Genomic DNA, 24,987 nt, shown 5'->3' with positions numbered 1-24,987 from the left:
AATTAGATATGTCTTTCCCTGCTATATTTTTATATACACTTTGTTCAGTTGATTTTTATCCTCAAAGTATGCTTTTTAGGGAGACATTAAAGGTAACTATTTTTCTCTAAATTTAAAAACCCTTGGTTTTCTTTGTCACTGCAGCTTACCATGATATACTGACTCTGTCATGTGTCCTGTTTTCTCTCACATTTCCACTCTGAAAGTGGCACTGAGGCATGGATATATCTGTAACCTCAAGGTTAGAGATATCTTCCCAGCACCTTTAATTCCCATGGCAGTTCATTATCCAGCAGCAGAGTTCCACCATAGTCATAAATCCTTCTTCATTACTTTATGATGAGTTAGAAAATCACTTATATTTATAACACACCGTTATCTGCTGGGTGCTGTCAAGGAAGAAAAGAGTATAAGCCTCATTTCTGGCCCTTGAGATGCCTAGGATCTAATTTGGGCAAAGATAGTTAATTTTATTTACATCATATAAGTCTCTGGCATGTTATGTGGGAAACAGTAGGGATGCTAAAACATGGTTGTGAAATAAATGAAAGATAGGAGGGAGACAGAGAGTAAAAGTGAATAAAATAAAGACAAAGGTAATTTAAGATCTATGCCAAGGAAGTGATATAGTTAGTGGAGGCTGAAGAAGTTAAAGTACACCAGGTGCTGGGCATGGTGGCTCATGCCTGTAATCCCAGCACCTCTGACGGCTGAGATGGGAGGATTGCTTGAGCCTAGGAGTTTGAGACCAGTCTGGGCAACACGGTAAGACCCCATCTCTAAAGAAATAAAATTCATTTTGAAAAAATAAATAAAAAAGAATTCCAGGGACTTGTAATGCTCTGAAGGCTCCCCTAAGGAGGCAGAATTGCTCCCCTAAATCCATATCAAGGATTTTCCCTCTGTATCTTCAGGACTCAGATTCATTTATTCAACACAGAATGGAGCTGGGCTGAGGGGCTAGGAAGGAACCTGCCCTTATGTAGCTCTCATGCCAGAAGGAAGATGCAGAAATTATTAATGTGCTTGAGTCTTTATATATAAAATTGTACTGAGTGCTATGAAGGAAAACACAGGGACACGATCTAGACTGGGAGGTCAGAGGAGGCTTCCCTAAGGAAATAGCATTTTAATTGGGCTCTCAGCATGACCAACAATTAAGTAGGCATGAGTGTTCCAGAAGGAAGGGATGGTGAATCTGTAAGTCCTCAGGTGGAGGACGTGTGGAGCCTAAGGGGTGGGTTGGGGGAAATGGTGGAAGATCAGCTTGCAGAGGTGGCCAAAGCATGATCCTGGAGGTCTTAGAGGCTCAGTCATTCCCTCATGATGGATCTTGGAAGGCAGTAATAGCCTATTGACTTGTCTGTATGGGACCCTTAAGGCCTAGCCAGTGTCCAGCACTTGGTAGGTTGTTAGCATTGAATGAGTAAGGTGAGCTTTAAAAGGGAAATGAGTTGATAGTGTTTTTATTTTTAAGTCGAACCTCCCTCTCACCACCATGCACATATTTGGCAAATGCTCAGCTCTGTGTATCACAGAGCCATGCCGAGTAACAGGCTTCAAATCGACCTCTTCATAAGGGCTTATGATCATTGGCCAAAAATATGTCATATTTATGGAGGAGCAAAACACAATTTACACTGTCCAAATATAGGTCAGGATGCAGGTGAATGAGCCTACCATGAAATCTTCATGGATTCAGTTCTGAAATCTCCTGAACTTTTGTTTTGCTGGTTAGAGAGTGCTGGCAGTGCACCTTAAGCGGTGCCTGCCTGGACTCCTGTTGCGTGTATAGTCCTAGTCATTTTATGGTTTACTTTTCACCTTTGGTCCAGTAAAGTCCATTTCAGCTTCTGATGTCCCTTTCCCGTAAGCCTTTGGTTCTTTTACTATTTCAGGGAGTATTTCATCTTGTTTTGGTGATAATTAGAAGTAGTTGAAGTCAACCTTATGATGTTGTGTTCAGGATTCAGTTGCTAGTAATGGTAACCAACACACTGGCTCAAGCAAAATAGTGTGGATTACAAGGCTACAAGTGTTTCTCCAGGAATCCACGGGCACTTGGATGAGCAAGGCTCTCTCTTGCCCATCTCTGCCTTTTTTTCCCCCCTTTGCTTTGTTTTGGTCTCTCCGCAGATTGGTTTTCTGTTTCTTGGGCCAGTGGTAGAAAAAATGTGGTTCCTTCTGTAAAAGAGACCATTCCTTCTAGTTCAGTTCTGAACTCATGTTTCCAAGAGAAAGAAACTGGTTCTTTTTGGGGGTGGAGGGAAAGGGTGGCTAGAATAATTAGGCTAAAACATGGCCATTAGAGGATGTGTCACACTTGGGAGAAGTTAGTTTGTGAGAAGGTAGGATGGATCATTTTAGTTTTGGGCAGAAAATGAATCCACTTCAGATAGTTCAGGAGACTTTTATGATGGGACTCTAGAGCAGTATGTGTAGGTTTCAGGGAAGCAGTAAGAGATGTTGAGGAGCCTGGAGACAAACAACTACTGGGAGTGGCTACTGCCCTTAGTCCAAAGGGGCTCGGTGAGGAAACAGTATTACCATATTTCAGTGATAGCTGGAACTGTGGAGGAAAGCTGTCTAACAGAAGTCATGGTCTTGGATAGATGCAGGCCCTATCAGAAATGTGGCCCCTCGGGGGTGAGGGGCACCCTCTGATCTGGTATTTTATATTGGGCAAATTCAACCAGAAGCCAGCAAGGGGAGTCTAGGTGATACAATTTGAGTCAACCTGGTGAACAGATCCCCTCTCCCAGGGGAGAACAGAGAATCAAAAAGGTTAGTTAAATCAGTGTTTTGATAAATGATTTGGTTGGTTTCTGTTAGGTTCTTTTTCAGTCTTTGAAGGCTGTATCCCATTCTTATTAGGTACATATTATAATTTTTATTTCATTGAATGTTTACAACAGTTCTGAAGGTTAAGTATTATCTCTACAGACATGGAACTGAGCTCAAGGTGATAACAGTAATTGAATGGTGGAGCTGGGATTTAAATTCAGATCTGTCTGATTGCAAAGCCCGTACTTGACTCTGAGGCCACCCTCCTGCTTCAGTGAAAGTCATTGTCTTCCACTTCCTCAGTAGGGATCCCAAGATCAAGGTGGGAGAGAGTCTTTACTTCTTCTACCTCCTTTTCTTTCCCCTTTCCTCTGAAAGCTTGTGGGAACAGGAAGAGAAGGAGAAGGTTCTAATTGACATCCCACTCCCCAGTTTTTCTAGAGCTTAAATAGTATATGGCATATGCTGCTGTATTGTTTTGGTTGCATTTTTCCCACATTTATTGTAAGTTCCTTTAGAACCCTATGTTGCATTTCTTTGTATAGCTTTTGTCTTACTAGTGAAGGGTTTTCTCTGCAGAACTTGGGGCAGACGTCAGAATTTTTAGAATCTAGGATTTATTCTCTTTTCTGGCTTAATTGGCTAGATGTGTATTTTCTTCATCCAGGAGAAGCCATTGCTAACTTCCCTCTTAGCGCAGGGATTCTAAAGCATTGAAGTGCGCATTACTCACCTGCAAAATACCGATTCTGAGGCTTCATCAACATTCTGAATCAGACTCTCTGGGGCTGGAGCCTGAGAATGGATATTATCATAAAGTGTTGGAAAATTTGGGGGCAGTCATCAGACATTGGCCCATGGGCAAACCACTGACCTGGTTCAGACCAGATCATGATGCAAGAATCTCTGCTCTCTCCTGCTGAAGTCACATGGTTTCCTTACCTCTGCTTGAATGAGGCTTTGGAGTCAGATTGAGCAGGCACCTTCACCGTTTACAATAAGTGATTTTGCTTGCATAACTGAGCCTGCTTCCACTTGTGTAAAATGGGGACATATTCACCTGGAGGTAGAATGGGGTTATGAGGAATGATGAGATAGGAGATGTCAAGCACTTGGCCTGTGGTCAACACAGAAAAAATGCTGGCTCCCTTTCAAGTTTGTTTTTCCATCAGAAGTGTGACTTTGTCCTAAACCATCCACACTAGATACCCAGCCTTCAGAGTGACCTCATTAAAGATTCAGCCTGTGGCTGTTGAGTATTAAACCTCCTTTAATTTGAAGGAATTGGGATTTTTCAGTTATCTCAAGAAAAGAGGTAGGCCATGTACAGTGGCTCACACCTGTAACCCCAGCCCTTTGGGAGGCTGAGGTGGGAGGATCACCTGAGGCCAGGAGTTGGCGACCAGTCTGGGCAACATAGCAACACTCTATCTCAAAAAAAAAAAAATTAGTCCGGTGTGTGATGATGTATGTCTGTAGGCCTAGCTGCTTGGGAGGCTGAGGCTGGAGGAGATTACAGTGAGTTAAGATTGTACCCCTGTACTCCAGCCTGAGTGACAGAGAGAGGCTCTGTGTCAAAAAAAAAAAAAAAAAAGAGAGAGAAAAGGGATATCTGTGGCAAGAGCTGGAAAGCCCCCAGGCAGCTCTGAGGTACCACCTCTCGTGGGCTCTGTGGATTACCTCATGGCCTGTGTGGCTGTCTGACTGTCTTTATCTCTAGCGACACCTCTGCTTTCTCTCCCAAGATTTATCCCTTCTCTCCAGCCACTTGCTGTCCAGCTTCCCTCCTTTGTGGAGTCTGCCTCTGCCAAATACCTTTACTTTTGTGTGGCCTCTCTGGGCTCCTCCATATCATGACCTGTCAGCTCCTTTTTAACTTCTTTCTTCTCTCAAGAGTTTCTCAGATCAGAGATCAGATTCCAGTGAAAGAATCAGTTTAGTCTGCTAGTATTTGATGCCAAAAAGAGCCGGTCGCCCTGTGGATTATATGCCTTTGGTTAAGGGACCTACCCCTGGTCTTAGCTGTTGGAGTTGGATTATGACTGTTATGTGGTATTTACAGGGCTGTAGGCACAATAAAGCTTTCCCAGTCAGCCAACTGAGTGCTGTGGCCATGACCTGGACATTAAACTGGCCCTCATAGGTTCACAGCTGGCCATGGCAGTTGATTAACCCCATCACAGGGCTCCTGGGACCCTGTGAAAGCCATTTTAATGTATGTTCTTGGCTGTGGAAGGGAGTTGTGGCTCAGCCGATGGCTTCCATTTCTTTTCTGCGGATCTAGCTTTCATCATAAGCATTGTTTAGGGGTACAGCGTGGAAGAGGAAGATCAGGGCCTCAGCTTAGTTTTCAACTATGAGATTGAGCAGGCAGTATTCAGTTGCTCAGTCTGGCCATGACAGAATTAGAGCTGGGTCCCAGGACTTTTGATTTTTAGCTCTCTGACCTTTCTGTTTACAGACCCATGGCACAGAAAGCCTTATGCCCAAACACTGCAGGTGCAGCCTTATGGAGCCATATCCTTTCAGAGGAATCCCTGGCTACTCAACAGGGTTGGAAAGTCAAACAAGGATCAACACCTAGTTTTTCCTATTTTTCATATTTATAGAGGAGCAAAACACAATTTACACTGTCCAAATAAAGGTCAGGATGCAGGTGAATGACCCTACCATGGAATCTTCACGGATTCAGTTCTGAAATCTCCTGAACTTTTTTTTGTTGGTTAGAGTGCCGGCAGTGCACCTTAAGCGGTGTCTGCCTGGACTCCTGTTGCTTGTATAGTCCTAGTCATATGCCTGAGCCTGCGAAGCTGGACCAGATATGGCCCCTTTCCTAAGGGAGTGGGGGTCACCTTCTAATAGGGGAAGGAATTTAGTCTCACTTCTCTAGGAATCTCTGGAGTATTAGACAAGTCAAAGCAAGGTAATGAGGTACTAACACAACCTCAGAGGACCACTTTGAGTATAAAATCCTTCCATGTGTGTCAGATTGGCAGGGCCAACTTGTCAGTTTCTATTAAGTACAGTAATAGGACTGGGCTTCCTAGGTGTCAGGGAAAGCAGGTCTGGGCTTAAATATCCTTCCACTCTGTCACAAACAGGAGATTGAAACTTAGGTGCTTCCATTCTTATCTGTAACCTCTCCCAGGGTTGTTTTTGAGGATGTAGTGAGTTAATGCATGCCCCCAGCAGCAGTGGAATGGAACTGCTTTGGGGGAACTCCTATGTGTAATACTGCAGGGCTCCCTTAAATGCTTAATGACGTTTCTGTTCTCTTGTAATTCTGTAAGGTCAGGGTTATTCCCACTTTCTAGATGAAGAAACAGGCTTAGAGCTATTGAGGTCAAGGTCACAAAACTGGCATGTGACAGCAGAGATTTAAATATAATTTGGAAGGTGACAGTTTCCACTACACCACACCACACCCAACTGGTAGGGTTATTGTGATCACATGAGTAACAGCTATGAAAGTTACCAGGAGCTATCCTGACATCCAGAAGCCCTTGATCTAGAGGCACATCAGTCTCCTCTGCCGAGAAGGAGAGGATACCACTCCATGCTGTTAACATCTCTTGAGTTTTAAAATGGAGCTTTTACTTCAGAATGACTCTTATTTAAGTGTTCATACATGGATTAATTCGTTTGCTACTGACTACTTCAGATAAATAAGAACTGTGGCAGAGCACCAGGCTCTGAGCTAGGCTAGGCAGGTTTGGGCAATTTCCTAAGTCTTTTATAAGGAGAATTAGATTAAAAAAAAAAAAAAAAAGTTGCCCTGGGTACAGTGATTCATGGGCTGGTTAGTTTGGGTTTTTTGGTTTGTTTTCCTCCTATTCTTTAGGTGCTTTTCTTCTATGGAAAAAATTATGCATGCTTGGAAAGGAAAATTTGTAGCTTAGCTTTTGCTTATCACCTGAACCTTCTCCTGGGAGGCAGAGTGAATTAAAGGGTGGAAAGGCAGTATCTAATCTGGCTCAGTTTTCTGAGAGGCCACCAGCCCCATCCTCGAACAAGTAGGTTTTCACTATAAAGAGGTGTGACTAACCTTCAGAACAAGTGATATTTTAGAAGTAGTTAGACCAAATGTGGTGGCGCATGCCTGTAATCCCAGCACTTTGGGAGGCTAAGGTAGGAGGGTCATTGAGACTAGGAGTTTGAGACAGCTTGGGCAACATAGCAAGACCCCATCTCTACCAAAGAAAAGATTTAAAATCAGCTGGGTATGGTGTCATGTTCCTGTAGTCCTAGCTACTCAGGAGGCTGAGGTAGGATTGCTTGAGCCTAGGAGTTAGGAGTTTGAGCTGCAGTGAGCTATGATCACCATTGCACTACAGCCTGGGTGACAGTGAGACCATGTCTAAAAAAAAAAAAAAAAAAAAAAAAAAGGAAGAGGCAACAGTAGCAAACCCTGTGACCTTGTGGCCAAGCCAGTTCATTGCTATGAAGGAGGTCTGTGCTGAGTCCTTTTGTAAAGTGAAGAGACCCTTTAGAATGCAACGGACTGTGTAGCATAGCAGTTAAGAGCTCTGACTTGAGGTTCAAATGCTAGTTACTGGCTGTGTGAACTTGAGCCATTCATTTGACATCTTTTAACCTCAGTTTTCTCATTTGTAAAACAGAATGGATAGTACTATCTTACAGGATTATTGAAAGGATTAAATGGATTAACTGTGCAGTATTCCTCACACATCTGGTGTATAGTAAATGCACAGTAAACAGCAGCTGCTATTATTTATTGCAAATAATTGCAGCCATTTTAATTTATAGATCTGTGGAATTAGAGAATCACGTTTGAGACTAATTTAATTTAATCTCCATCTTTTACAAATAAGGAAGCTAGTCCAGAGAGGGAAGGGGCTTATCTTAAGTGGCGCTAGTTAGTGCTAGGAGCTGGCCTGAAACCATGAGTCATGTTGCTACTGATACCATATCTACACCCCATGAAGAACTTCTTGTCATTGAAGTTTCTGGGCTGGGTTTTCACTTTCCTCACTGGGGGATGGGGCACATAGAGGTGGAGAGGGGTAGAGTGTCAGAGATTGAGCTAGAAAGCCTTCAGTTTCCATGGGTGATGTTGGGAAGCGACACAGTTACATAGTTACGGGTCTTCTCGTGAAGAGAGATCACCTTCTGGAATTCTACCCCAAAGCCTCACTCTCCTAGACTTGAAATTCTGTTGCTTTTTGAATTCATCTCCAGACTCAAGATGGAGATTTCCTCCAGGGAGGAAATGTGCAAAATGTGCTGGAAAAGGATAGGCTGCACAGGACCTTCCATCTGATTTGTGACGTTTATTTTCTGTCATTGAAAAGTTAAACGGGTGAAAGAGCTGAAGCAAATATGGCAGAGGGTGATCATCGGTACTGTGTGGTAGGGTCATGCCTCTGTGTTTTGCTTTTCTCTGTTTAATTTCTCAAAAAAAAAAATCAGTCACATATTCTGTTATCCAGGCAGTTTAAAGGTAAACTGCCAGTCACATACTTTAGAGCAGTAGTTTATTTTACTTTTTATGTTTCTGGGAAGCATCAACTCTTTGGAGAATCTGATGAAACTAATGATTCTTTTTCTGGGAAAAAAAAAACAAAACTGCTTTTGAAAAATGTTTATGAAGAGCTCTAAGAGCCAATGGGGAATGATTTCCTGCATATATATAGTTTTTTTTTTTTTTTTTTCTAAATAAGAGTATCTAAAGTATTCCTCTCTTCATATAAGAAACAAGGGGATATTAAAAAATTAATGTATTTGCTTATTTGTGTAGAGAAAATACAAGAAAGATAAACTAGAAACTAAAGAGAAATCTGGGGTGGGTTGGAAGAAGGGGACATGAAAATAGCATAATACAGAGAAGAGGAGAGAGAGGTTTTTCTGAGCATACTTTTCTGAGAGTTTTGTCTCTTAGAACTATAATGATAACTCACAAACCCCGAAAGTAAATAAGTAATTTAAAACATAACCAGGACGTGGGGGAACCCCAACTGGAATACAAAAATTTACAAATGAAAATTAGCCAGGCATGGTCACGCATACCTGTAATCCCAGCTACTCCAGAGGCTGAGGCAGGAGAATCATTTGAATGCGGGTGGCGGAGGTTGTAGTAAGCTGAGATCCTGCCACACTGCACTTAAGCCTGGGCTACAGAGCCATTGTCTTAAAAAAAAAAAAAGTGAGTCTGTGTTACAAATGAATAATGTAACTGCACAGAAGAGCACTGTGGAAGAAAAGAACTAAAACTAAAGTAACTGGAACACAGTATTTTGGCTGGATACTATGAAGCTAAAGACAGAACTTTATGCAAATACTGTATGCTGTTAGTACAGGGGTATAGGTTAGAAGTTCGGAAACTGGTATACGAGGACTGAACAAATACAGAAATGCATGGTAGCTAATAAGAGCCGGCTTTCTCCTTCTTTGAGAAAGAAGTTACAAATAAGCAAAGGAGAAAGGTTAGAATGAACCATATGATGTTAGATTGGAATTGAGCTATCAGTATGAACTCGTGGCTTTTTAATAAATATGTTGATAGATACAGAATTAAACATAGATTTGTGTGGGGGGGATTAGTATGCATACCTATATTTTCTAGCTTTGTCTGCTGAGAAGGTCTGGAAGAAATAATACTCCCAACAGCAATGAACTTAACGCCTAGATCCTGGTTTTAGGTACCATTCTGCAATAAAAGCAACCAGGGCTCTTTGGAGAAAGGCTTGATCCCTAGGGTTGGGCAGAGAAAAGACAAGAGGATAGATAGCTTGTGTTGCACAAAGTAAAAATTACTCACAAAAAGTTGGAGGCATGTTGAAAGATCACAAAACTCACCTAAGAAGCCCCCAGTGGCCAAATTTGGAACACTTTGAGCAGCAAAAAACTAATGATAGTATTGGATTATAACCATAGCATAAAATATATCAATTAGTTGTACTGATACAAATAATTGAAGAAGTAAATAAACGGGCAGAAGGAACAGGCAGTGTGTAGACCACTCTGAAAATCATCTTCTGCCCACTTACAGGAAGTCAGCAAACTTCCTGTAAAGGACTAGATAGTAAAGATTTGAGGCCTTATGGATCATGTCTCTGGCCCAACCACTCAGCTCTGCTTTTGTAGTGCAAAAGCAATCATAGACAATACCTAGACAAGTGGGTATGGCTATGTTCCAGTAAAACTGTTTACAAAAGCAAGGGAACTTAGTTTGTTGACCTTGTTCTAGGGAATGCCTCTTTTAGAAGATTAGGTGTCTTTCACTATTTACACGGCAGATCTTGTTGAGTTTTAGGGGTAGGAGGGCTTCAGTTGAGATAGTTGTACCCTGTAGCTCTGACAACATATACTTCTTGGTGCAGTTTAAGAATTGTAGGTTTGGAGAGAGGTGGCTTGTTTTGTCTCTTGTTTGATCTTATTTTGTGTGCATGTTCTATATAGTGGCATGTAGTATCGATTTTGCAATCAGACACAACTGGCATGGAAAACTAGCTTTGTCTTCACTAGCTATAGGACCTTGGACAAGTCACTCAACTCCTCTGAGTCTCTATTTCCTCATATGTAAAATAGTCATATTATTAGCTGCAAGGACAGAATTTTAGATGATCCACTAAGGAAAAGAGATATACTGCGTATGTCTTCTCTAGGGGGATATGAGTGAGTCAGTTTAGGAGTCTGTTGTTGGTCTGGGGTAACAGCCTTAGGACTGTGGTTGTTAACACCTAGGAAGACCTCCGCGTGGATGGCCGTGGCTGTGAGGACTACCGATGTGTCGAAGTGGAAACTGATGTGGTGTCCAACACCAGCGGATCCGCCAGGGTCAAGCTGGTGAGTATTGGACCATGGTTCAAGCCCAGGTGGAGAAACAAGTAGACCCTAAGGAACGATCTGTTGACCACTTCTGGCTTTTGGAATGCAAATTGCTCTTGGGGACATCCAAGATCCAAGCCAGACTCAGGGAGGCGGGGGTCTATCCAGATCTGAAAGACTGCTCACTTCCTCCAAAAGCCACTTTCCAAGTCTTAGCACGGCTCCTAAGAGAGTCCCCCAGGGGTGTATATCTACAAGATGAGGGAGGTGGTGGAGTACCTGGCTGCCTGCCCTGAATGAAGATCCTTCTTGCATGTGTCTGCAGGGTCACACAGACATCTTGGTGGGAGTGAAAGCAGAAATGGGGACGCCGAAGCTGGAGAAACCAAATGAAGGCTACTTGGAGTTCTTTGTTGACTGGTCAGTACTGTCTATGCAGATATTTTTAAAGAAAAATGGTTTTAAAACTGAGGATTCAGAAAATGAACCTCTAGTTTGCTGTTGAACCCACTTTTATACTTATTCAGCCATCCAGCAAGCATTTACTGACCTCCTCCTATGTGCCGAGTACCTAGTCAGGACTCTTGGCTTGCGTCCTGCCCTAGTCTTAGCCACCTGGCGATTGCTGAGCCTTGTTTTTTCTGTCCAATAAAGGAGGACATCTGCCAGGCAGCCTAGCACATGACTGTGATGCGGGTCAAATGAAGTGCAATGTGTGTTACGGTGCTTTGAAAAATATCATACACAGACAGTAAGGATCATTTGGTCTAAATGCCCTGTTTCTCTTCCTGCTCTAGTTCTGCAGAAAATTGTTCATGATTTGGTTGACAGATGAGGCCTAGGGTGAGCCAAGCAGCCTGACAGGCTGAGGAAGTGGCAGCTAGGCAGGCAGTATGGGTGCTGGGAGGAGAGAGGGTTCTGCAGTGTCTGCAGCCAGCCTTGCGCCAGAATGTCACTTCCTTCTCTGGCCAGCTTTGTGATCTCAGGCTGGTTACTCAGTCTCACTGTGGCCAAATTTCTTCATCTAAAAAATGAGGATAATAAATAATACCATGGTGATGAAGAGGAAATGAAAACAGAGTGAATACCTAGCACAGTGACTGACTCCCGATGGGCTTTCAACAAGTGTTATTTCTCCTTGTTAGCTCCACTGTCTAGGGGTTGGGGCATTTTATTGGGTTGCCAGCCAGGTCCCATCTTCCATCAATTACCTTACTTCTGGAAGCCAGGCCTTTTTCAAGTGGGTAAGGATCTCTGGGCTCATGCTAGGTGTAGGTGTATAATGTTGACCCTGTATCAGGATCCCTAAGACCACCCTCATAGTCAGAGATTTGCTAGACTTACCATATAGTGATACTCATAGCTAAGGTTTATTACAGCAATGAAAATGCAGTAACTTATTTGTGATATTTCTGCCCAGGAAAGCCCATTAGAGACTCAGCACCCAAGATATTTACCGAGGGGCTGGTCACGCAAGACACTCCCTGCTTAATACATAATGAAGTTTTCTAAAGGAAAGCAAATAACCATATTATTATGGTATATTAATGCTCAGCATAAACCATATTATTTGCAGTATCTAGGCATAGTGGACTACCCCCATCAGTTTACTATTGACTGAGAATAGTCTGAGAGTCAGGTTCCTGGATACCAGCCAAGGACCAGTCTTACAAACAGACCCTTCTGAAGATGGCAGCTTTGGGCCATAATGGCGGCCTTTTCTGCATAAACGTTAACCCACTTTTGTAGAGTGAGTTACAGTCTTCCAGTCTACACTTCCATATACAGAAGCTGATTCTCACAGCACTCCTGTAAGAGAGATGACAAATGAGTTCTGAGAGTGTAAGTGACTTTCCCAGGGTTACAAAGCTAAAAATGCCAGCTCAGATCTGTCCAACCTGTGAATCTTTGCTCGTTTTACTTCAGGTAGCCTGTGGAAGCCAGCTTTGGAGGGCTGTTCTTGGGAGTCCAAGAACTATCCGTGTTCATTTTTCTGGTTAATTTTTTTCCAGCCTACTCCTGTCCCCTGCTCTGGTCCCCCAAGTCATCTCTCCTGGTTCTGCACATCTCTTACCAGCTTGAGTTGTTCCATGGAAAGGCCCATCTTTTAAGTCACTGTGGATGATGATGACCTTGTTCAGGCCCCCAACTTACCTTTTCCTTTGTCTTTGGAGGAAGCAAAATGCCTCTGCTGACCTTGATCTGCCTAATTCAGTGCAGTAACCAGTCACTGAGGAGCAGACAACGTGTAAGAAGCTTGTAATTTGCTTTCCTTTTCATCTCCTTCATTAACTTCTACCTCATTCGTTTTAGGCAGACCAAAGACATTCAGCTCAACCACACCAAAGAGAGGGTGTTGCCCTCAGATACTTGGTGTGGGGTATACATTTCACTGTGTATAAACCTGGGTCTGTGTCTAAACCTGACTCCAAGTTAGCTTGCTGCTCTTGTCCCTTTCTTGTCCCAGCTGTAAAGGAAGAGTGACTCTAGTGTGAGAGGATCCTTTGAGTTGCCTCTCCCCAAGATCTGGCTTCTAGAAGTAGCCTATCTTTCCTGGCTTAGAGTGGCTGCCTGCTGGTCTCTTTTCTTCCTCTGTGGTCTCAAAAGGATCCCCACAGACCCAAGAGCTCCAGTTTCCAGATAGTTCTCCTGAATCGATTTCTCAAGATAGTCTTAAGGTGGCACACTTTAGCTTCCTTAAGTGGCTCAGCTAATGTAATCAGCCCAGCAAGTAGAATCACCGTGAGAGAACCACAAAACCCATTTCCCACAGAGATGGGAGATGTTACCAAGCACTGATGGCTGCCACCTGTATCAGAGCCTCACTTGAGTCTTCAAGGAGCATAATTATTTTAATTGCATAAACAGGCACATCCCTTTATTCTGAATCAGTGAATAGGAATGGCTGCTGGACACCTGTAGATGTGCCCAGCAATAAGGGTGCCACATGCCCACTCCCACCCTGACTCCAGGCATAGGGCGACTCAAGTCATTTGTCTTTCCGCAGGCCGAAACATCGTTGCTACCTAGTGGAAGGACAGGAATTGGTGGTGTTGGTGGTGGCGGCAGTGGTGGCGGCGGCGGCGGTGGTGGCAGCAGTGGGGGCAGTGCTGAGGGTTTCTCTTGCTGCTCTGAGTCTAGTTTGATTTAACTTCTTGTCAACAACTTCTAGTTTTAATTAAATTCCCAGGGGTAGAGAGGTCTCAGAAAACCAGTTGATTTTCTACTAATTCATTTCATTTGGTTTTGTCTGCTTGGGATGATAATATATGGAGCCAAGGTAGGCACTGTCACCACCTCCATAATGTACTGTTTCCTGGGAATGATGAAAAATCTTCAATATAGCCCTCACAGCCCTTTGGAAAGGCTGCTGCATGGACCCTGAGTCCTGTTCCAGAGATGTCTGGCAGCACTGCCACTAAACTGGGAGCAAAATCGGACCCTTTCGTATCTTTGGTTTGCTGGTTGTAGTCTAAGAGTAGGCTCTTTTCAATGAGAACTTGGAAACTTTGGGAAAAGATGGTTTCTATCTAAAGCCCAAGACAAGATAGGATTTTAGTGAGCTGGTGTATCACTCTGGGATGCCACTAGGTGGCAAGCCATCAGATTGCTTCTCAGTTCTCCGACCATTGTGTTGATGGGTTTAGGACTGTGGTTTAGCCTCCCAGAGAGGCTTGCGTTTTTAACTAGGGGAGTTTAGGAGAACATTTTTCATTCATAAATATTTCAGGATACCCTGCACTTGTCACTTCCCTTTAGGATCTTAACTATTTTTCAGTGTGATCACTTGTATTTTTCATCAAAATTGAACCAGAATCTTCAAGCCCTGCATTGGTGGGTAGAGCCACTATATCTGGGTTCCTTGCCTGCTTAGTGCTGCTACAGGGGATCCTTTTTCTGGCAGAAGGGCTGGGGGTGGTTATAAAGCTGAGGGGCAACCTGCAGAGAAGCCTTTTGAGGCTAATTGTAATCAGTCTCCCAAGCTGATGAGATAATCCTCTGGGAAACTTCAGACAAAGGCTTGTGATGAAAGCTCAGAATTTACTATTGATCTGGTACCCATTTATAGGGAGGCTTCTGCAGGCTCAGAAATGAGCAGGTGTACACAGAGAGGAATCAGCCTTAGGGCCTGTGTTGGGGCCAGATGACTACCGGAGGGTAAGGCCCTGAGTTATCCCTGCCTTCTGCTGTGAGCCTGGCCTGACCTGGCTGTAAGACCATAGATTTGCAGGCTAGATTGATTGCCAGGCAAGCAACAATGGCCCCAGTGTCTAGAGTCCCTTTGCAGGTAGGCATGGCCTTGATCTCAGCCTACCCCAGTTAAACCAGAAATGTTCCAAGCAGAAGGGTGGAGGTAATGAGTCAGGAGGGTGGAGACCTAGAAGGGGTGGCATTCCCAGGATCTTAATTTATCCAACTCAGTAAACAATTTCCCACAACTCTGGAAAAGGGACTGATAATGCTTTATGAAGGGTCTGAACTGGTTTTGGTAAATAGGAAAGCATTTGGTTTTATGCCCAAAAGACCAAGTGCGTACACCCCCCACTGAAGGAGTAGATTGTGATACATATGAGCAGGTGGCTAGAAGCCTGTGTGTTTTTTTATCTCTGTCTCTGTAACAGAACAGAGGAGCTTTTTATTTAGGGGTTCTGTGGTCTACATCCTTTGACTCCAACATTTGTGGTCTAGTGGTAAGTCCCAAGACCAGAGCACCCATTCATTTCCTTGAGGCAAAAGGTAAACCCAAGGAAAGTAAATCTGACTAACATTAGAATGTAAACCAAGCTTGCCAAATTACAGATTCAAGGAGAGTACAGGGAAGCATAGTAGTTAAGGGCCAGGCTGCCTGGGTTAGAATTTTAGCTTACCAGGCACACTCATCATGTGGCGTTGGACAAATTACATAACTTCTGATTCAGTTTTCTTATTTCTAGAATGGAGTCAATATCTCCTAGGGTTGTTGTGAACATTAAATGAGTTAATACCCCTAAAGTGCTAAGAGTGGTGTCTAGTTCATACTAAACATTCAAAAAATGGTAAACTTTCCCTTCTTGTAAAGTGAGAGAGTTAGACTATCTGAAGTCTCACAGTGTCATCCTGCAGGTCAAATCCCACCTGTGAGATTTTTGTTTCATATAGGGATGTTTCTTTTTTTAGGTGGACCTTAAGTCAGGGCTGGAAAGTTTGCTTGCTACAGCCTCCATCATTCTCTATTAGTTGTATGTTGCCTTTTGTTCAGATACATGTAGTAACCTTACTGACCCTGGTAGGCATTTGGGTTTTCATCTTCTGAGGATGGTCTCTAAGGCCCTTTCCAGGTCTACGTTTCTGTCTAAATTCCTTGGAAAGAGTCCTTGGGCTGTGAGTGCCCCAGTAGTGAAGTGGAATCCTCATTTCTCTTTGTCTTCACCCATCAGCAGAATATGGGGGCTCTAGCTTTCTTATGTTACTTGAAGCATTGTGCTCCATCCCCTGCCCTGAATAATTCCCCTCCATTTTCCCAGCCTCCTCCCCAGAGTCACTGCACAACTATGGCACCATCCAGATACAGGAGAGCTTAATGGGCTCATGAGTCTCTAAACCTTCCTCTATGTCTGACTGCTGGCTCTTCTGAAAGATAGGGTGTGTGTGTGTGTGTGTGTGTGTGGGTGTGAAGGCATTTAAAAATACGTAAAAATGTCCACATTAACCCAATGTCAAAAAATAACAAATTAATGGGGTATGATTTTATAGATGGACTAATTTAGACAGTTGGACCTGGGAAGCTCTATAAACTGTCCCCCAAGGCTGTAGAAGAGTTAATGCATTAGTCCCAGAGAAAGTAGTCACACCCAGGAGGATGTGCCCACTGCATTCAGGGAAACATAAACATTTTGAGCATAAGTATCTCTGACTGGTTTTGTGTACACAGAAATCTCTGTAGATGTATTTTTAAGCATTTAAAACATGGGACTTAATATTGATTGCTTAGTGTTTAAATTAAAAACAGGTTGTGTTTTGCTGGCTGTGCAGAGTAAAAACTTGGTCCCTGGTGACTTGATTATTTCACCATAAACAAGCTGCTTTTCTTGGCTTGATGCCTGAGTCCAGCAGAGGCAGGGAACAACGAGGTTGCTATGGCAGTAAGGGAGTCTCTCTTGGGGACTTTAAAGGGGATTCTGCTGGCTCACAGTGGTAAGGAAAGAATATGTAATTAGAGAGGCAAAATTTTATGTAACAGTGTAGTCTGATTATTTTAGAATTCAGTCTTTTACCTGTATTACCAAGTGAGATTTCTTTTAGTGTTATACAAATGGGGTGGGCACTGCCATGGGCCTTCACACAGGTTTTGCATTGCCTAGAATCCTCCTGCCTTTCTGGCCTGACCAGCTCTGCTCATCCCAGGTTTGAGGTCTCCTGTAACCCTGAACACTAATTGACACTCTGTGCCCCTCTCCCGCCCCCACCTTACTGTTTGCTATCTATCGTGAAACTCCCCTACCTCATTGGATCTGCTGGCTTTGGGTCTGCATCTGCCTCACTCCGTCTCTGGGTGTCTGGTAGCTGGTGTAAGGCTTCCAGATGGGGTGAGGGTCAGAAGGCTTTCATACGTGATTTCATAGAGTCCATGCTGAAACCACTGGCTTCTTACCTTTCTGGTCCTTTATTGTTAAAATAAAATGATTACTATAATGTTTACTTATCTCACATACATATTAAGAATTTGTTTGTATTAAGCCAAAACTCTCAGAAACGTCCTACTAAACACTTCAGTGTTTTTAGGGTGGCTAATGTTGAATCCCGTTAGTTTTGTTGAGGTTATTGGTCATAAATATCAAGAAGCCAAAAAGGAGAAAAAAGTTTTTTTCTTGAAAAACACCAAATAAAGGAGGTAACCTACTATTTATGAGCCAATAATCTTTCTTTCTCTTCAGTACAGTGATATCTAAAGTTTATGACAAAGCTTTGACGTACTGTCATACATGTCTTTTAAGTCATTCCAGAAAGGTTATTGTGCTTACATTGTGGTTTTTATATTGAAAGTATCCTAGCGCATTCTAAAGCTGTGAAACTAGAGGTGGTACGTATGACGAAACCCCTCTGTAACACAGACTGCTTCATTCCGTAGGGCTCTCTGCTTCCTGGGCCTGGCAGACAAGTGTATTTATTATACTCTGAAGATATGAGAGTTTATTATTATTGGCTGAGGTTCACATTACCATCACTTTCCTGTTTCTCTTTGGCTAAAGATGGCTTCTGTTAGAAACTATTGGGAAATCCCATCACACACACTAACAAATCCAGGTCCTAGTGCTGGTCTGTTTCATTACGTGTGTCTGGAGGCAGGAAAGGTAGCAGATGCCATTCTCGTCTCATCTCAGTGACTTTCTATCAAGCAGCTGGCTCTTCCAGCATTCTACAGGGAAACTGGAATAAAGCCTTGCCTCTTTGCTTTTTGCACTTAGACTCACCCAGGTTTTTTGTTTCTGTTTTGTATAGTTCAGCCAATGCTACCCCTGACTTTGAAGGTCGAGGAGGTGATGACCTTGGCACAGAGATCGCCAACACCCTCTATCGGATATTTAGCAATAAGAGCAGTGTCGACCTGAAGACCCTCTGCATTAGTCCTCGGGAGCACTGCTGGGTTCTCTATGTGGATGTACTGGTGAGTATCACCTTGCTGTACTGGCCATATTCTACCTTTGTTGGAGACTAGTTTGCCTACTTTCCTTCTAGTGCTTTTTTCCTCTTGAGGTGAGTGGTTTCAACTTACAGGGTGAGATTAGTTGGGAAAATATGGTCTCCTATAATAATTTTTTAAAAAGTTAAATACAACATAGATGTAAGCAGCATATATATAATGCCATTCTATAGTAAAATTATAGTAATACAATGGTAGCACCTAAAATTGCCCATAAAAGTTGTCAGGGAAGAATGAAACAAGAGGTGGTCTCTGGGTTGTGCCAGACGGAGCTGATGGGCAGAATTTAGACAGGTTGGTACATTGTGTGTGGAAGGATGATCAGCTCTTTACGTGCATTTTCATTTAAACCATATAAACCTGTTGCAAAAGGTCAGTGTTATATTCGCCATTTATAAGTTAGGAAACTAAGACATAGGGATGTTAAGTAACTAGCCCAGGAGGTCTCAGCTTGCTAGTAGTGCTGTTGGTTATCAAAGTCAGGTCTGTATGATGTGAATACCTTCTTTGACCTCACTGTGCCATTGCTTTTTAAACAGCTCCGAGCCTGCTTGCCCCTGGTTTCCTGGGTGAGGCTACAGAGGCCTTGCTTCCTCCCACACAGAGCCCACTCCCTTAGGGATCTTTTTAGTCCAGCCTTTCCTTTCCTCCCTTGTACTTTGCCTCCCAAATACTCCTCTACCCGGGTTTTGGCACTCAATAGTAACTTCTCTGTGTAGCTCTAATTAATTATTTTGTTGTTGTTGTTTTTGAGATGGAGTCTTGCTCTGTCGCCCAGGCTGGAGTGCATTGGCGCGATCTCAGCCCACTGCAACCTCTGCTTCTGAAGTTCAAGCGATTTCATGCCTCAGCTTCCCAAGTAGCTGGGATTACAGGCATGTGTCACCATGCCCAGCTAATTTTCGTATTATTAGTAGAGATGGGGTTTTATCATGTTGCCTAGGCTTGTCTGGAACTCCTGACGTCAAGTGATCTGCCAGGCTTAATTTTGCTTTTGTATAATACTGTAGCAGTTGGTTGCTTGTTTATGTACAGGCTCTTGTTGGGTCTGTTTTATTCCTTTTTGTTAAATTTTGTGAGCCTTGAGATTGGCAACTACATCTTCCACTTCAGATTAAGGACACAAAGCTAAGCCGTTGGCCAAATAGATTCTTTAATGAATGTGCAGATAAAGGAGATTTGTGAACTGACGGTGAACTTCATTGAAAGAAACAGCCTGGCTCTGCATGTTGGCTCTACTAAAACAGGGTGGAGCTTTCTAGATTTTTCTAATTAATTTGATATTGGATGGAGTATACTCAAAAAGTAGCAGTGGTAACCATTATCTAGCAAGTAACTATTGCAATGCTACCACTAATAGGTAAAAGTAATGAAATTACAGATGTTTGCTTTTTTCCATCTCTGATAAGTGGGATGTACCTTGTAGTATGATTCCTGCCAAGCAGGCAGTTTTAGGTCCTGGTTTTGAGGAGGTGGGAACTGGCAACCTATAGTCCTTACTGAGGACGGTAGAGGCAGGCTTCATAGTTGCCCAGGGAGGTGCAGCCCTGTGACGTGAACTCTGGAGTTCCATCCTGTGTCTGAAGAACATTATGTCCCGTTCCCTTCCCCACTAGAAAAAGTTAAGACACGAGTGTTGCGGCACACTGCATTTGTTCATGATGCTAATGTGTTCATCCTCAGTATTCATGCACACTGGTACTTTTGTGGGATGGCCCAGTGATGGGGATGGAGGTGCTTTTGATTCAGTCAAACTCAAAGCAACAGAAGCCTGTTCTGTTAGTAAAGGCTTTTACAAAACTGATGAATATTGGGACAATATCTCAGCTCAGAAGCAGTCCTCTTCAGTGAGCAGGGGATGCATGGTGTGCAGGAGTATCCAGGGGAATGTGCACTGTGTCCCTGTCATCCGTAGACCTTTCTTTTTTTAAGACTCCTGGCATTTGGATTTCTTCTGAAATATTTTTTAAAGTGTCTTGTTTATTTTGGAAGAACACATGAGCTTTTAAAATGTTGTCATTTTCTGACTGGGTGCGGTGGCTCACACCTCTAATCCCAGCACTTTGGGAGGCCAAGGTGGCTAGACCACCTCAGGTCAGGAGTTTGAGACCAGCCTGGCCAACATGGTGAAACCCCTTCTCTACTAAAAATACAAAAATTTGCCAGGCATGGTGGCGGGCACCTGTCATCCCAGCTATTGGGGAGGCTGAGGCAGGAGAATCAGTGGAACCTGGGAGGCAGAGGTTGTAGAGAGCTGAGATGGCACCATTGCACTCTATCCTGGGTGACAGAGTGAGACTCCATCTCAAAAAAAAAAAAAAAAAAAGAAAAAAGTTGCCATCTTCAGGAAAGTTTTTAATGAATTAGAAAAGCATTTTTGAAAATTATATTATTAATGAGGTAGATCCATTTTTGGCATTCACATAGTTTTCATCAGTAGAGGGGTTCTTCTTCCATGAAAGCCATGATGGGAATGTGCTTTCTGTGTGTGAGGTAGGGGACAGACTTTTGTTTAGGGATTAAGTTTTTATCCCAAACCTGAAGATGTACTGAATAGATTGAGTTCATGTTTGAAGCAAGGTGGTAGAAATCTTTGAAACAAGGTAGTGGAAAAGAAATCTAATTTCTTTTTAGCAACTGGTCTAGGTAGTCCTCAGAGCCCATGTTCAGACAGTTATTAGCTGGGCACCCTGCTGTGTTTTCATACTTATTTACTTCAAACCTATTACAGTCAGGTGACCCATCCGTTTCCAGTATTGTGTTTTTCCCCAGTTGGGTTATTTTATGAGAGTGAAAGTTTCACAGAAATTTCACTTTGCTTTGCTCTTTGTAGTTCTTTAATGGCATCAGTTTTTGCCCCAGGTGGGATAACTGTTAGAACTTTCTTGCACTAACAACACACAGTTGACCTTTGGTGGGGAAATTGGTCACAAGGCTGACTTTTGATGGGCTCCTTCGCAAATAATCACTAACCTTCTTCATAGCACCCCTTCTGCTGGGCTCTGGGGATAAAGGGGTGAACAAAACTACAGAATCCCAGCCTTTAGGAGTTCACAGTTCAAATGAAGAGGAGATACACTCTAAACAAAAACAGAAATACGTGACTTTTCTTTCTACATGTGACTTCTCACCTTATTTGGGACAGCCCAGTTGGCTTTATTCCGTAACCTCAGGCCAAGGCCTCTCTAAAATGAGGACAGAAGGATATGGCACCTTCCACTTAAATATGCTCTAACCTTGCTTGCTAGATGAGCACACGTAAGTGTACTCCACACTTTTGCTCATGGGCAGAAGCTTGTCCGAGAGACCTTAGTCTTCATTGTAAGTAATGTAAAACATGTAGTATTTCATGTCTGAGCATCAGGTATACATTGATTATTATATATAAGAGGTAATTCCACTAGTAAATGTGAACCTGGTAGCAGCTGAAGCATCAGTAGCCACCGTTCACTCCTTGTTTGGAGGCCAGCATATGTTAGCAAAGACTGGAGTAACACTTGGAGCACAATTGGGAGCCATTTGGGGCAAAATAAAAGTGATCAGTCCCACCTTCAGGGCAGGCCCACCTGCCTGGAGTGCCTGTGGGAGGAGCCCACCACAAGCCACAGCCTCTGACTGTTGATACCACAGCCCCGGCCAACCGTGACCTTGTGTGCATGGACCACGTAAGCACAGCCATGACAAGGCAGTGCCTGTAATTAGGGTGAAGGACTGTGTCAGGAAGCTGCAAGTCACTGCATGGGTAGCCAGGAGAGCAGCCACATGTTATCTTTATTTGATTAACACACAGTCAGCATTTCTTAGAAATCAGTGTCCTTGACCACAGAATAGATTTAGGGAAAGAAAAAAAAATCAGTGTCCTGGCCCGGTGCAGTGGCTTATGCCTATAACTGTGGCACTTTGTGAGACTGAGGCAGGTGGATCACTTGAGGTCAGGGGTACAAGACCAGCCTGGCCAACATGGTGAAACTAGTCTCTACTAAAAGTATAAAAATTAGCGGGGGGGTGGTTGTGCACGTCTATCATCCCAGCTACTCAGGAGGCCGAGGCAGGAGAATTGCTTCAACCTGGGAGGCAGAGGTTGCAGTGAGCCAAGATTGCACCACTGTACTCCAGCCTGGGCAACAGAGAGAGACTGTGTCAAAAAAAAAAAGCAGTGTCCTTTAACTGGGGTAGTGTTTAAAGTAACGAATGATATTTGTTTTTCTTCCTTCTTCAATTCCTGTCTCCCTTAGCTGCTGGAATGTGATGGAAATTTGTTTGATGCCATTTCCATTGCTGTAAAGGCTGCTCTCTTCAATACAAGGTATGTCTTCCTGGAAACAGCTCTGCAAACCTGTGGAGAACCAGAGCAAACACTTGTAATTGAACACTGAGGAAAATTCTACTGTAGCTCATATGTGAAGATAACAGGGAGTTTTAACATTGAAAATGGTGCTATCTAATGTTAAACTCCAGAAAAGATATATTCTATATTTATTTTTTGTATTGTTATAAATAGACACCTACCATACAGAAAAGCCAAAAAGAGTAGACACCACCTACAGGCCAACTGTCCAAATAGTATTACTGAGTGAACTCTATGGGGACAAGGATTTTGCCGTTTTGTACTTGTCTATATTCCTAGCACCATGAACAGTGCCTGACACGTAGTAAATGCTTGCATATTGCTTGATTGTACACGTGTATGTTCTAAAAACAGGGTAACAGCCTGCCCTTTGGTTTAAGAAGAGGAAATGGTTATTCTGCGTGGTTCAGCTTTCCAAACAGGTTGTGTAGAAGGGACAAATTGCTAAGGTTTTTAGGAGCTGACATTCGTTCTGACTGTTTGATTACTAACCTTTCCCCTTCTATGCTCCAAGTACTTTGAGGAAAATTTGCAGCATTTATGAATAAATACGTGAGATAGGGTGTTCATCCCATGAGAGAGCCTACATTAAGGTAACAGAGGATCCTATTTAAAAAATGAGGATTAGAAATCTCTAGGGATATAACCTAAGGACGTAACTGAATAAATGAACAAAGACATTTATTCTAGGATGTTCATCACAGCTGCTTTGTAATGGTAAGAAACTGGAAACAATCTGAGTGTTAGCAACGTAGGGGATTGAAGTCCACAATTGATTAGCAGCCTACTTAAAGGCATGTTAATATGGAAAATCATTCACTAAATGCAGTCCACTCAACCTGGTTTTTGTTTGTGTGTTGTATTTTACTTTACTGGTTCTTATATTTAATATGCTGGAAATAAATATATATCCCCAAGTGGTCATTGTAATTATTTTTCAGTGCTCATATTTTGGCCGACTTAACATTTATCTGTTTTTTTTTTTTAGAGTTTTTCTATGGTGAATATAGACTACCTGTGTAATTTAGAGTGGACAAAGACAAATTGCAGGTGAAATATTTCCTGAGAATGAAAGCTGTAGAGTCCCCTATCCCTAGCTGTACCACATAGACTCCTTGTTGAGACTATTTGAAATGTGAGCCTGGCACTCGTGGCCACTGTGGGAGCTTGCGTGCCAGATCCCATCAGCAGTGGCTGGTGCTTGGGCCCTGCTGGGGAAGGAGAGGAAGTTGTCATCTGATATATTTCGAGCCTCAGATGACTCCCCATCTGCCAGCTGGTTCCTATAGGCACAGGGTAGAAGGAGAGACTGGGAACCTGACAAGGCTGTTTAGCTGTGGTGGAGGTGCTGGGCAAACTGTATACCAGGAAGATTAATCTAGCTGCTCAGGTATAAGCTTGTATTTTATGGTTTTTGTATTCCCTGTGGATGTGGGTCTCCTCTAATCCCAATCACACCTGTCATGGGCACAGCCATAGTCTCATCCTCAGACCAACAACAGCCCTGCAGGAAGCAAGGAATGGGAACCCTGAATCCTCCTGGTATGTGGAGAGACTGTTGGTATATTCAAGGTCCTTTAGAAGGGTAAAGGCCACCTGAGGGTATTTTTTAGCCCTACTGCCCAGTCATGTTATAGCCAAAGGGCTGGGAAATTGAAAGATAATCTGTGTCTGGGTGTGTAAGCGAGTAAATGGTTGCGACTTATTCAAATAGGATATTAGTTGGTACTTGAGAACTTCCCCTAATGGGAAGGCTCCAACTAGGGAAGACCATTGCAGAACTCCTTGGCCCTTGTAGACATTCTCTGGCTGAAGCTCCCCTGATCTGATCTAGCTGCTGCCTTGTGTGTGGATGGCCAGCAGGGCTCAGTCATGGGGGCTTTTGTTAGAGCAACTGGGAAAAGTACCAATGCGGCTTCCATTACAGTAGCTGGATGGACCACCTCTTCCTTCCTGGCTCCTCCACCCCAGCCTGGAGTAAATTGACTTTATAAGTTAAATGTATTTTTCAGCACCCAGCTGAAGAAACAGAATGTTGCCAGCACCCTAGAGGCATGCCCCACCTTCTGTACCCCCATGCAGTTACATTCACTGATGATAACCAGCATCTTAAAAGGATAGATTACTTGTGTACTAGATATAAATAGTATTATATACTATGTTCTCTTTTTGTGTCTGCCTCATTCACTGAGCATTGTGTTTTAAGAGATCTGTGTCACTGCCTTAGTCATAGCTTGCTTTTTGCTGTATGGTGTTTCCTTGTGTGACTTTGTCCAGTCTGCTTTTTATCCAGTCTACTGTTTATGGGCATCTGGTTCGTTTCGAGTTTGAGGCTACCACAAATACGGATGCGCATCATGAACATGTTTGTGCATGTCTTTGGTAC

General features: G+C 43.1%; 1 protein-coding gene across 2 annotated transcripts in view; it reads left to right on the top strand.

Moving 5' to 3' along the window:
* EXOSC7 (exosome component 7) overlaps nucleotides 1-24,987 on the top strand; it is a 35,775-nt gene that overhangs the window by 1,848 nt on the left and 8,940 nt on the right. For both annotated transcript variants that reach the window (XM_017522078.2, XM_037732093.1), the window contains exons 2-5: nucleotides 10,489-10,590; nucleotides 10,898-10,992; nucleotides 18,052-18,217; nucleotides 22,489-22,559. In XM_017522078.2, the coding sequence (XP_017377567.1) occupies nucleotides 10,489-10,590; nucleotides 10,898-10,992; nucleotides 18,052-18,217; nucleotides 22,489-22,559 (434 nt within the window). The remainder of the gene's footprint in view (nucleotides 1-10,488; nucleotides 10,591-10,897; nucleotides 10,993-18,051; nucleotides 18,218-22,488; nucleotides 22,560-24,987) is intronic.

This window comes from Cebus imitator, unplaced genomic scaffold (genome assembly GCF_001604975.1).
Source record: "Cebus imitator isolate Cc_AM_T3 unplaced genomic scaffold, Cebus_imitator-1.0 Scaffold0, whole genome shotgun sequence".
Lineage (NCBI taxonomy): Eukaryota > Metazoa > Chordata > Mammalia > Primates > Cebidae > Cebus > Cebus imitator.
Note: the sequence above shows the minus strand (reverse complement) of the source record. Positions and strands in the feature narration are given on the sequence as shown.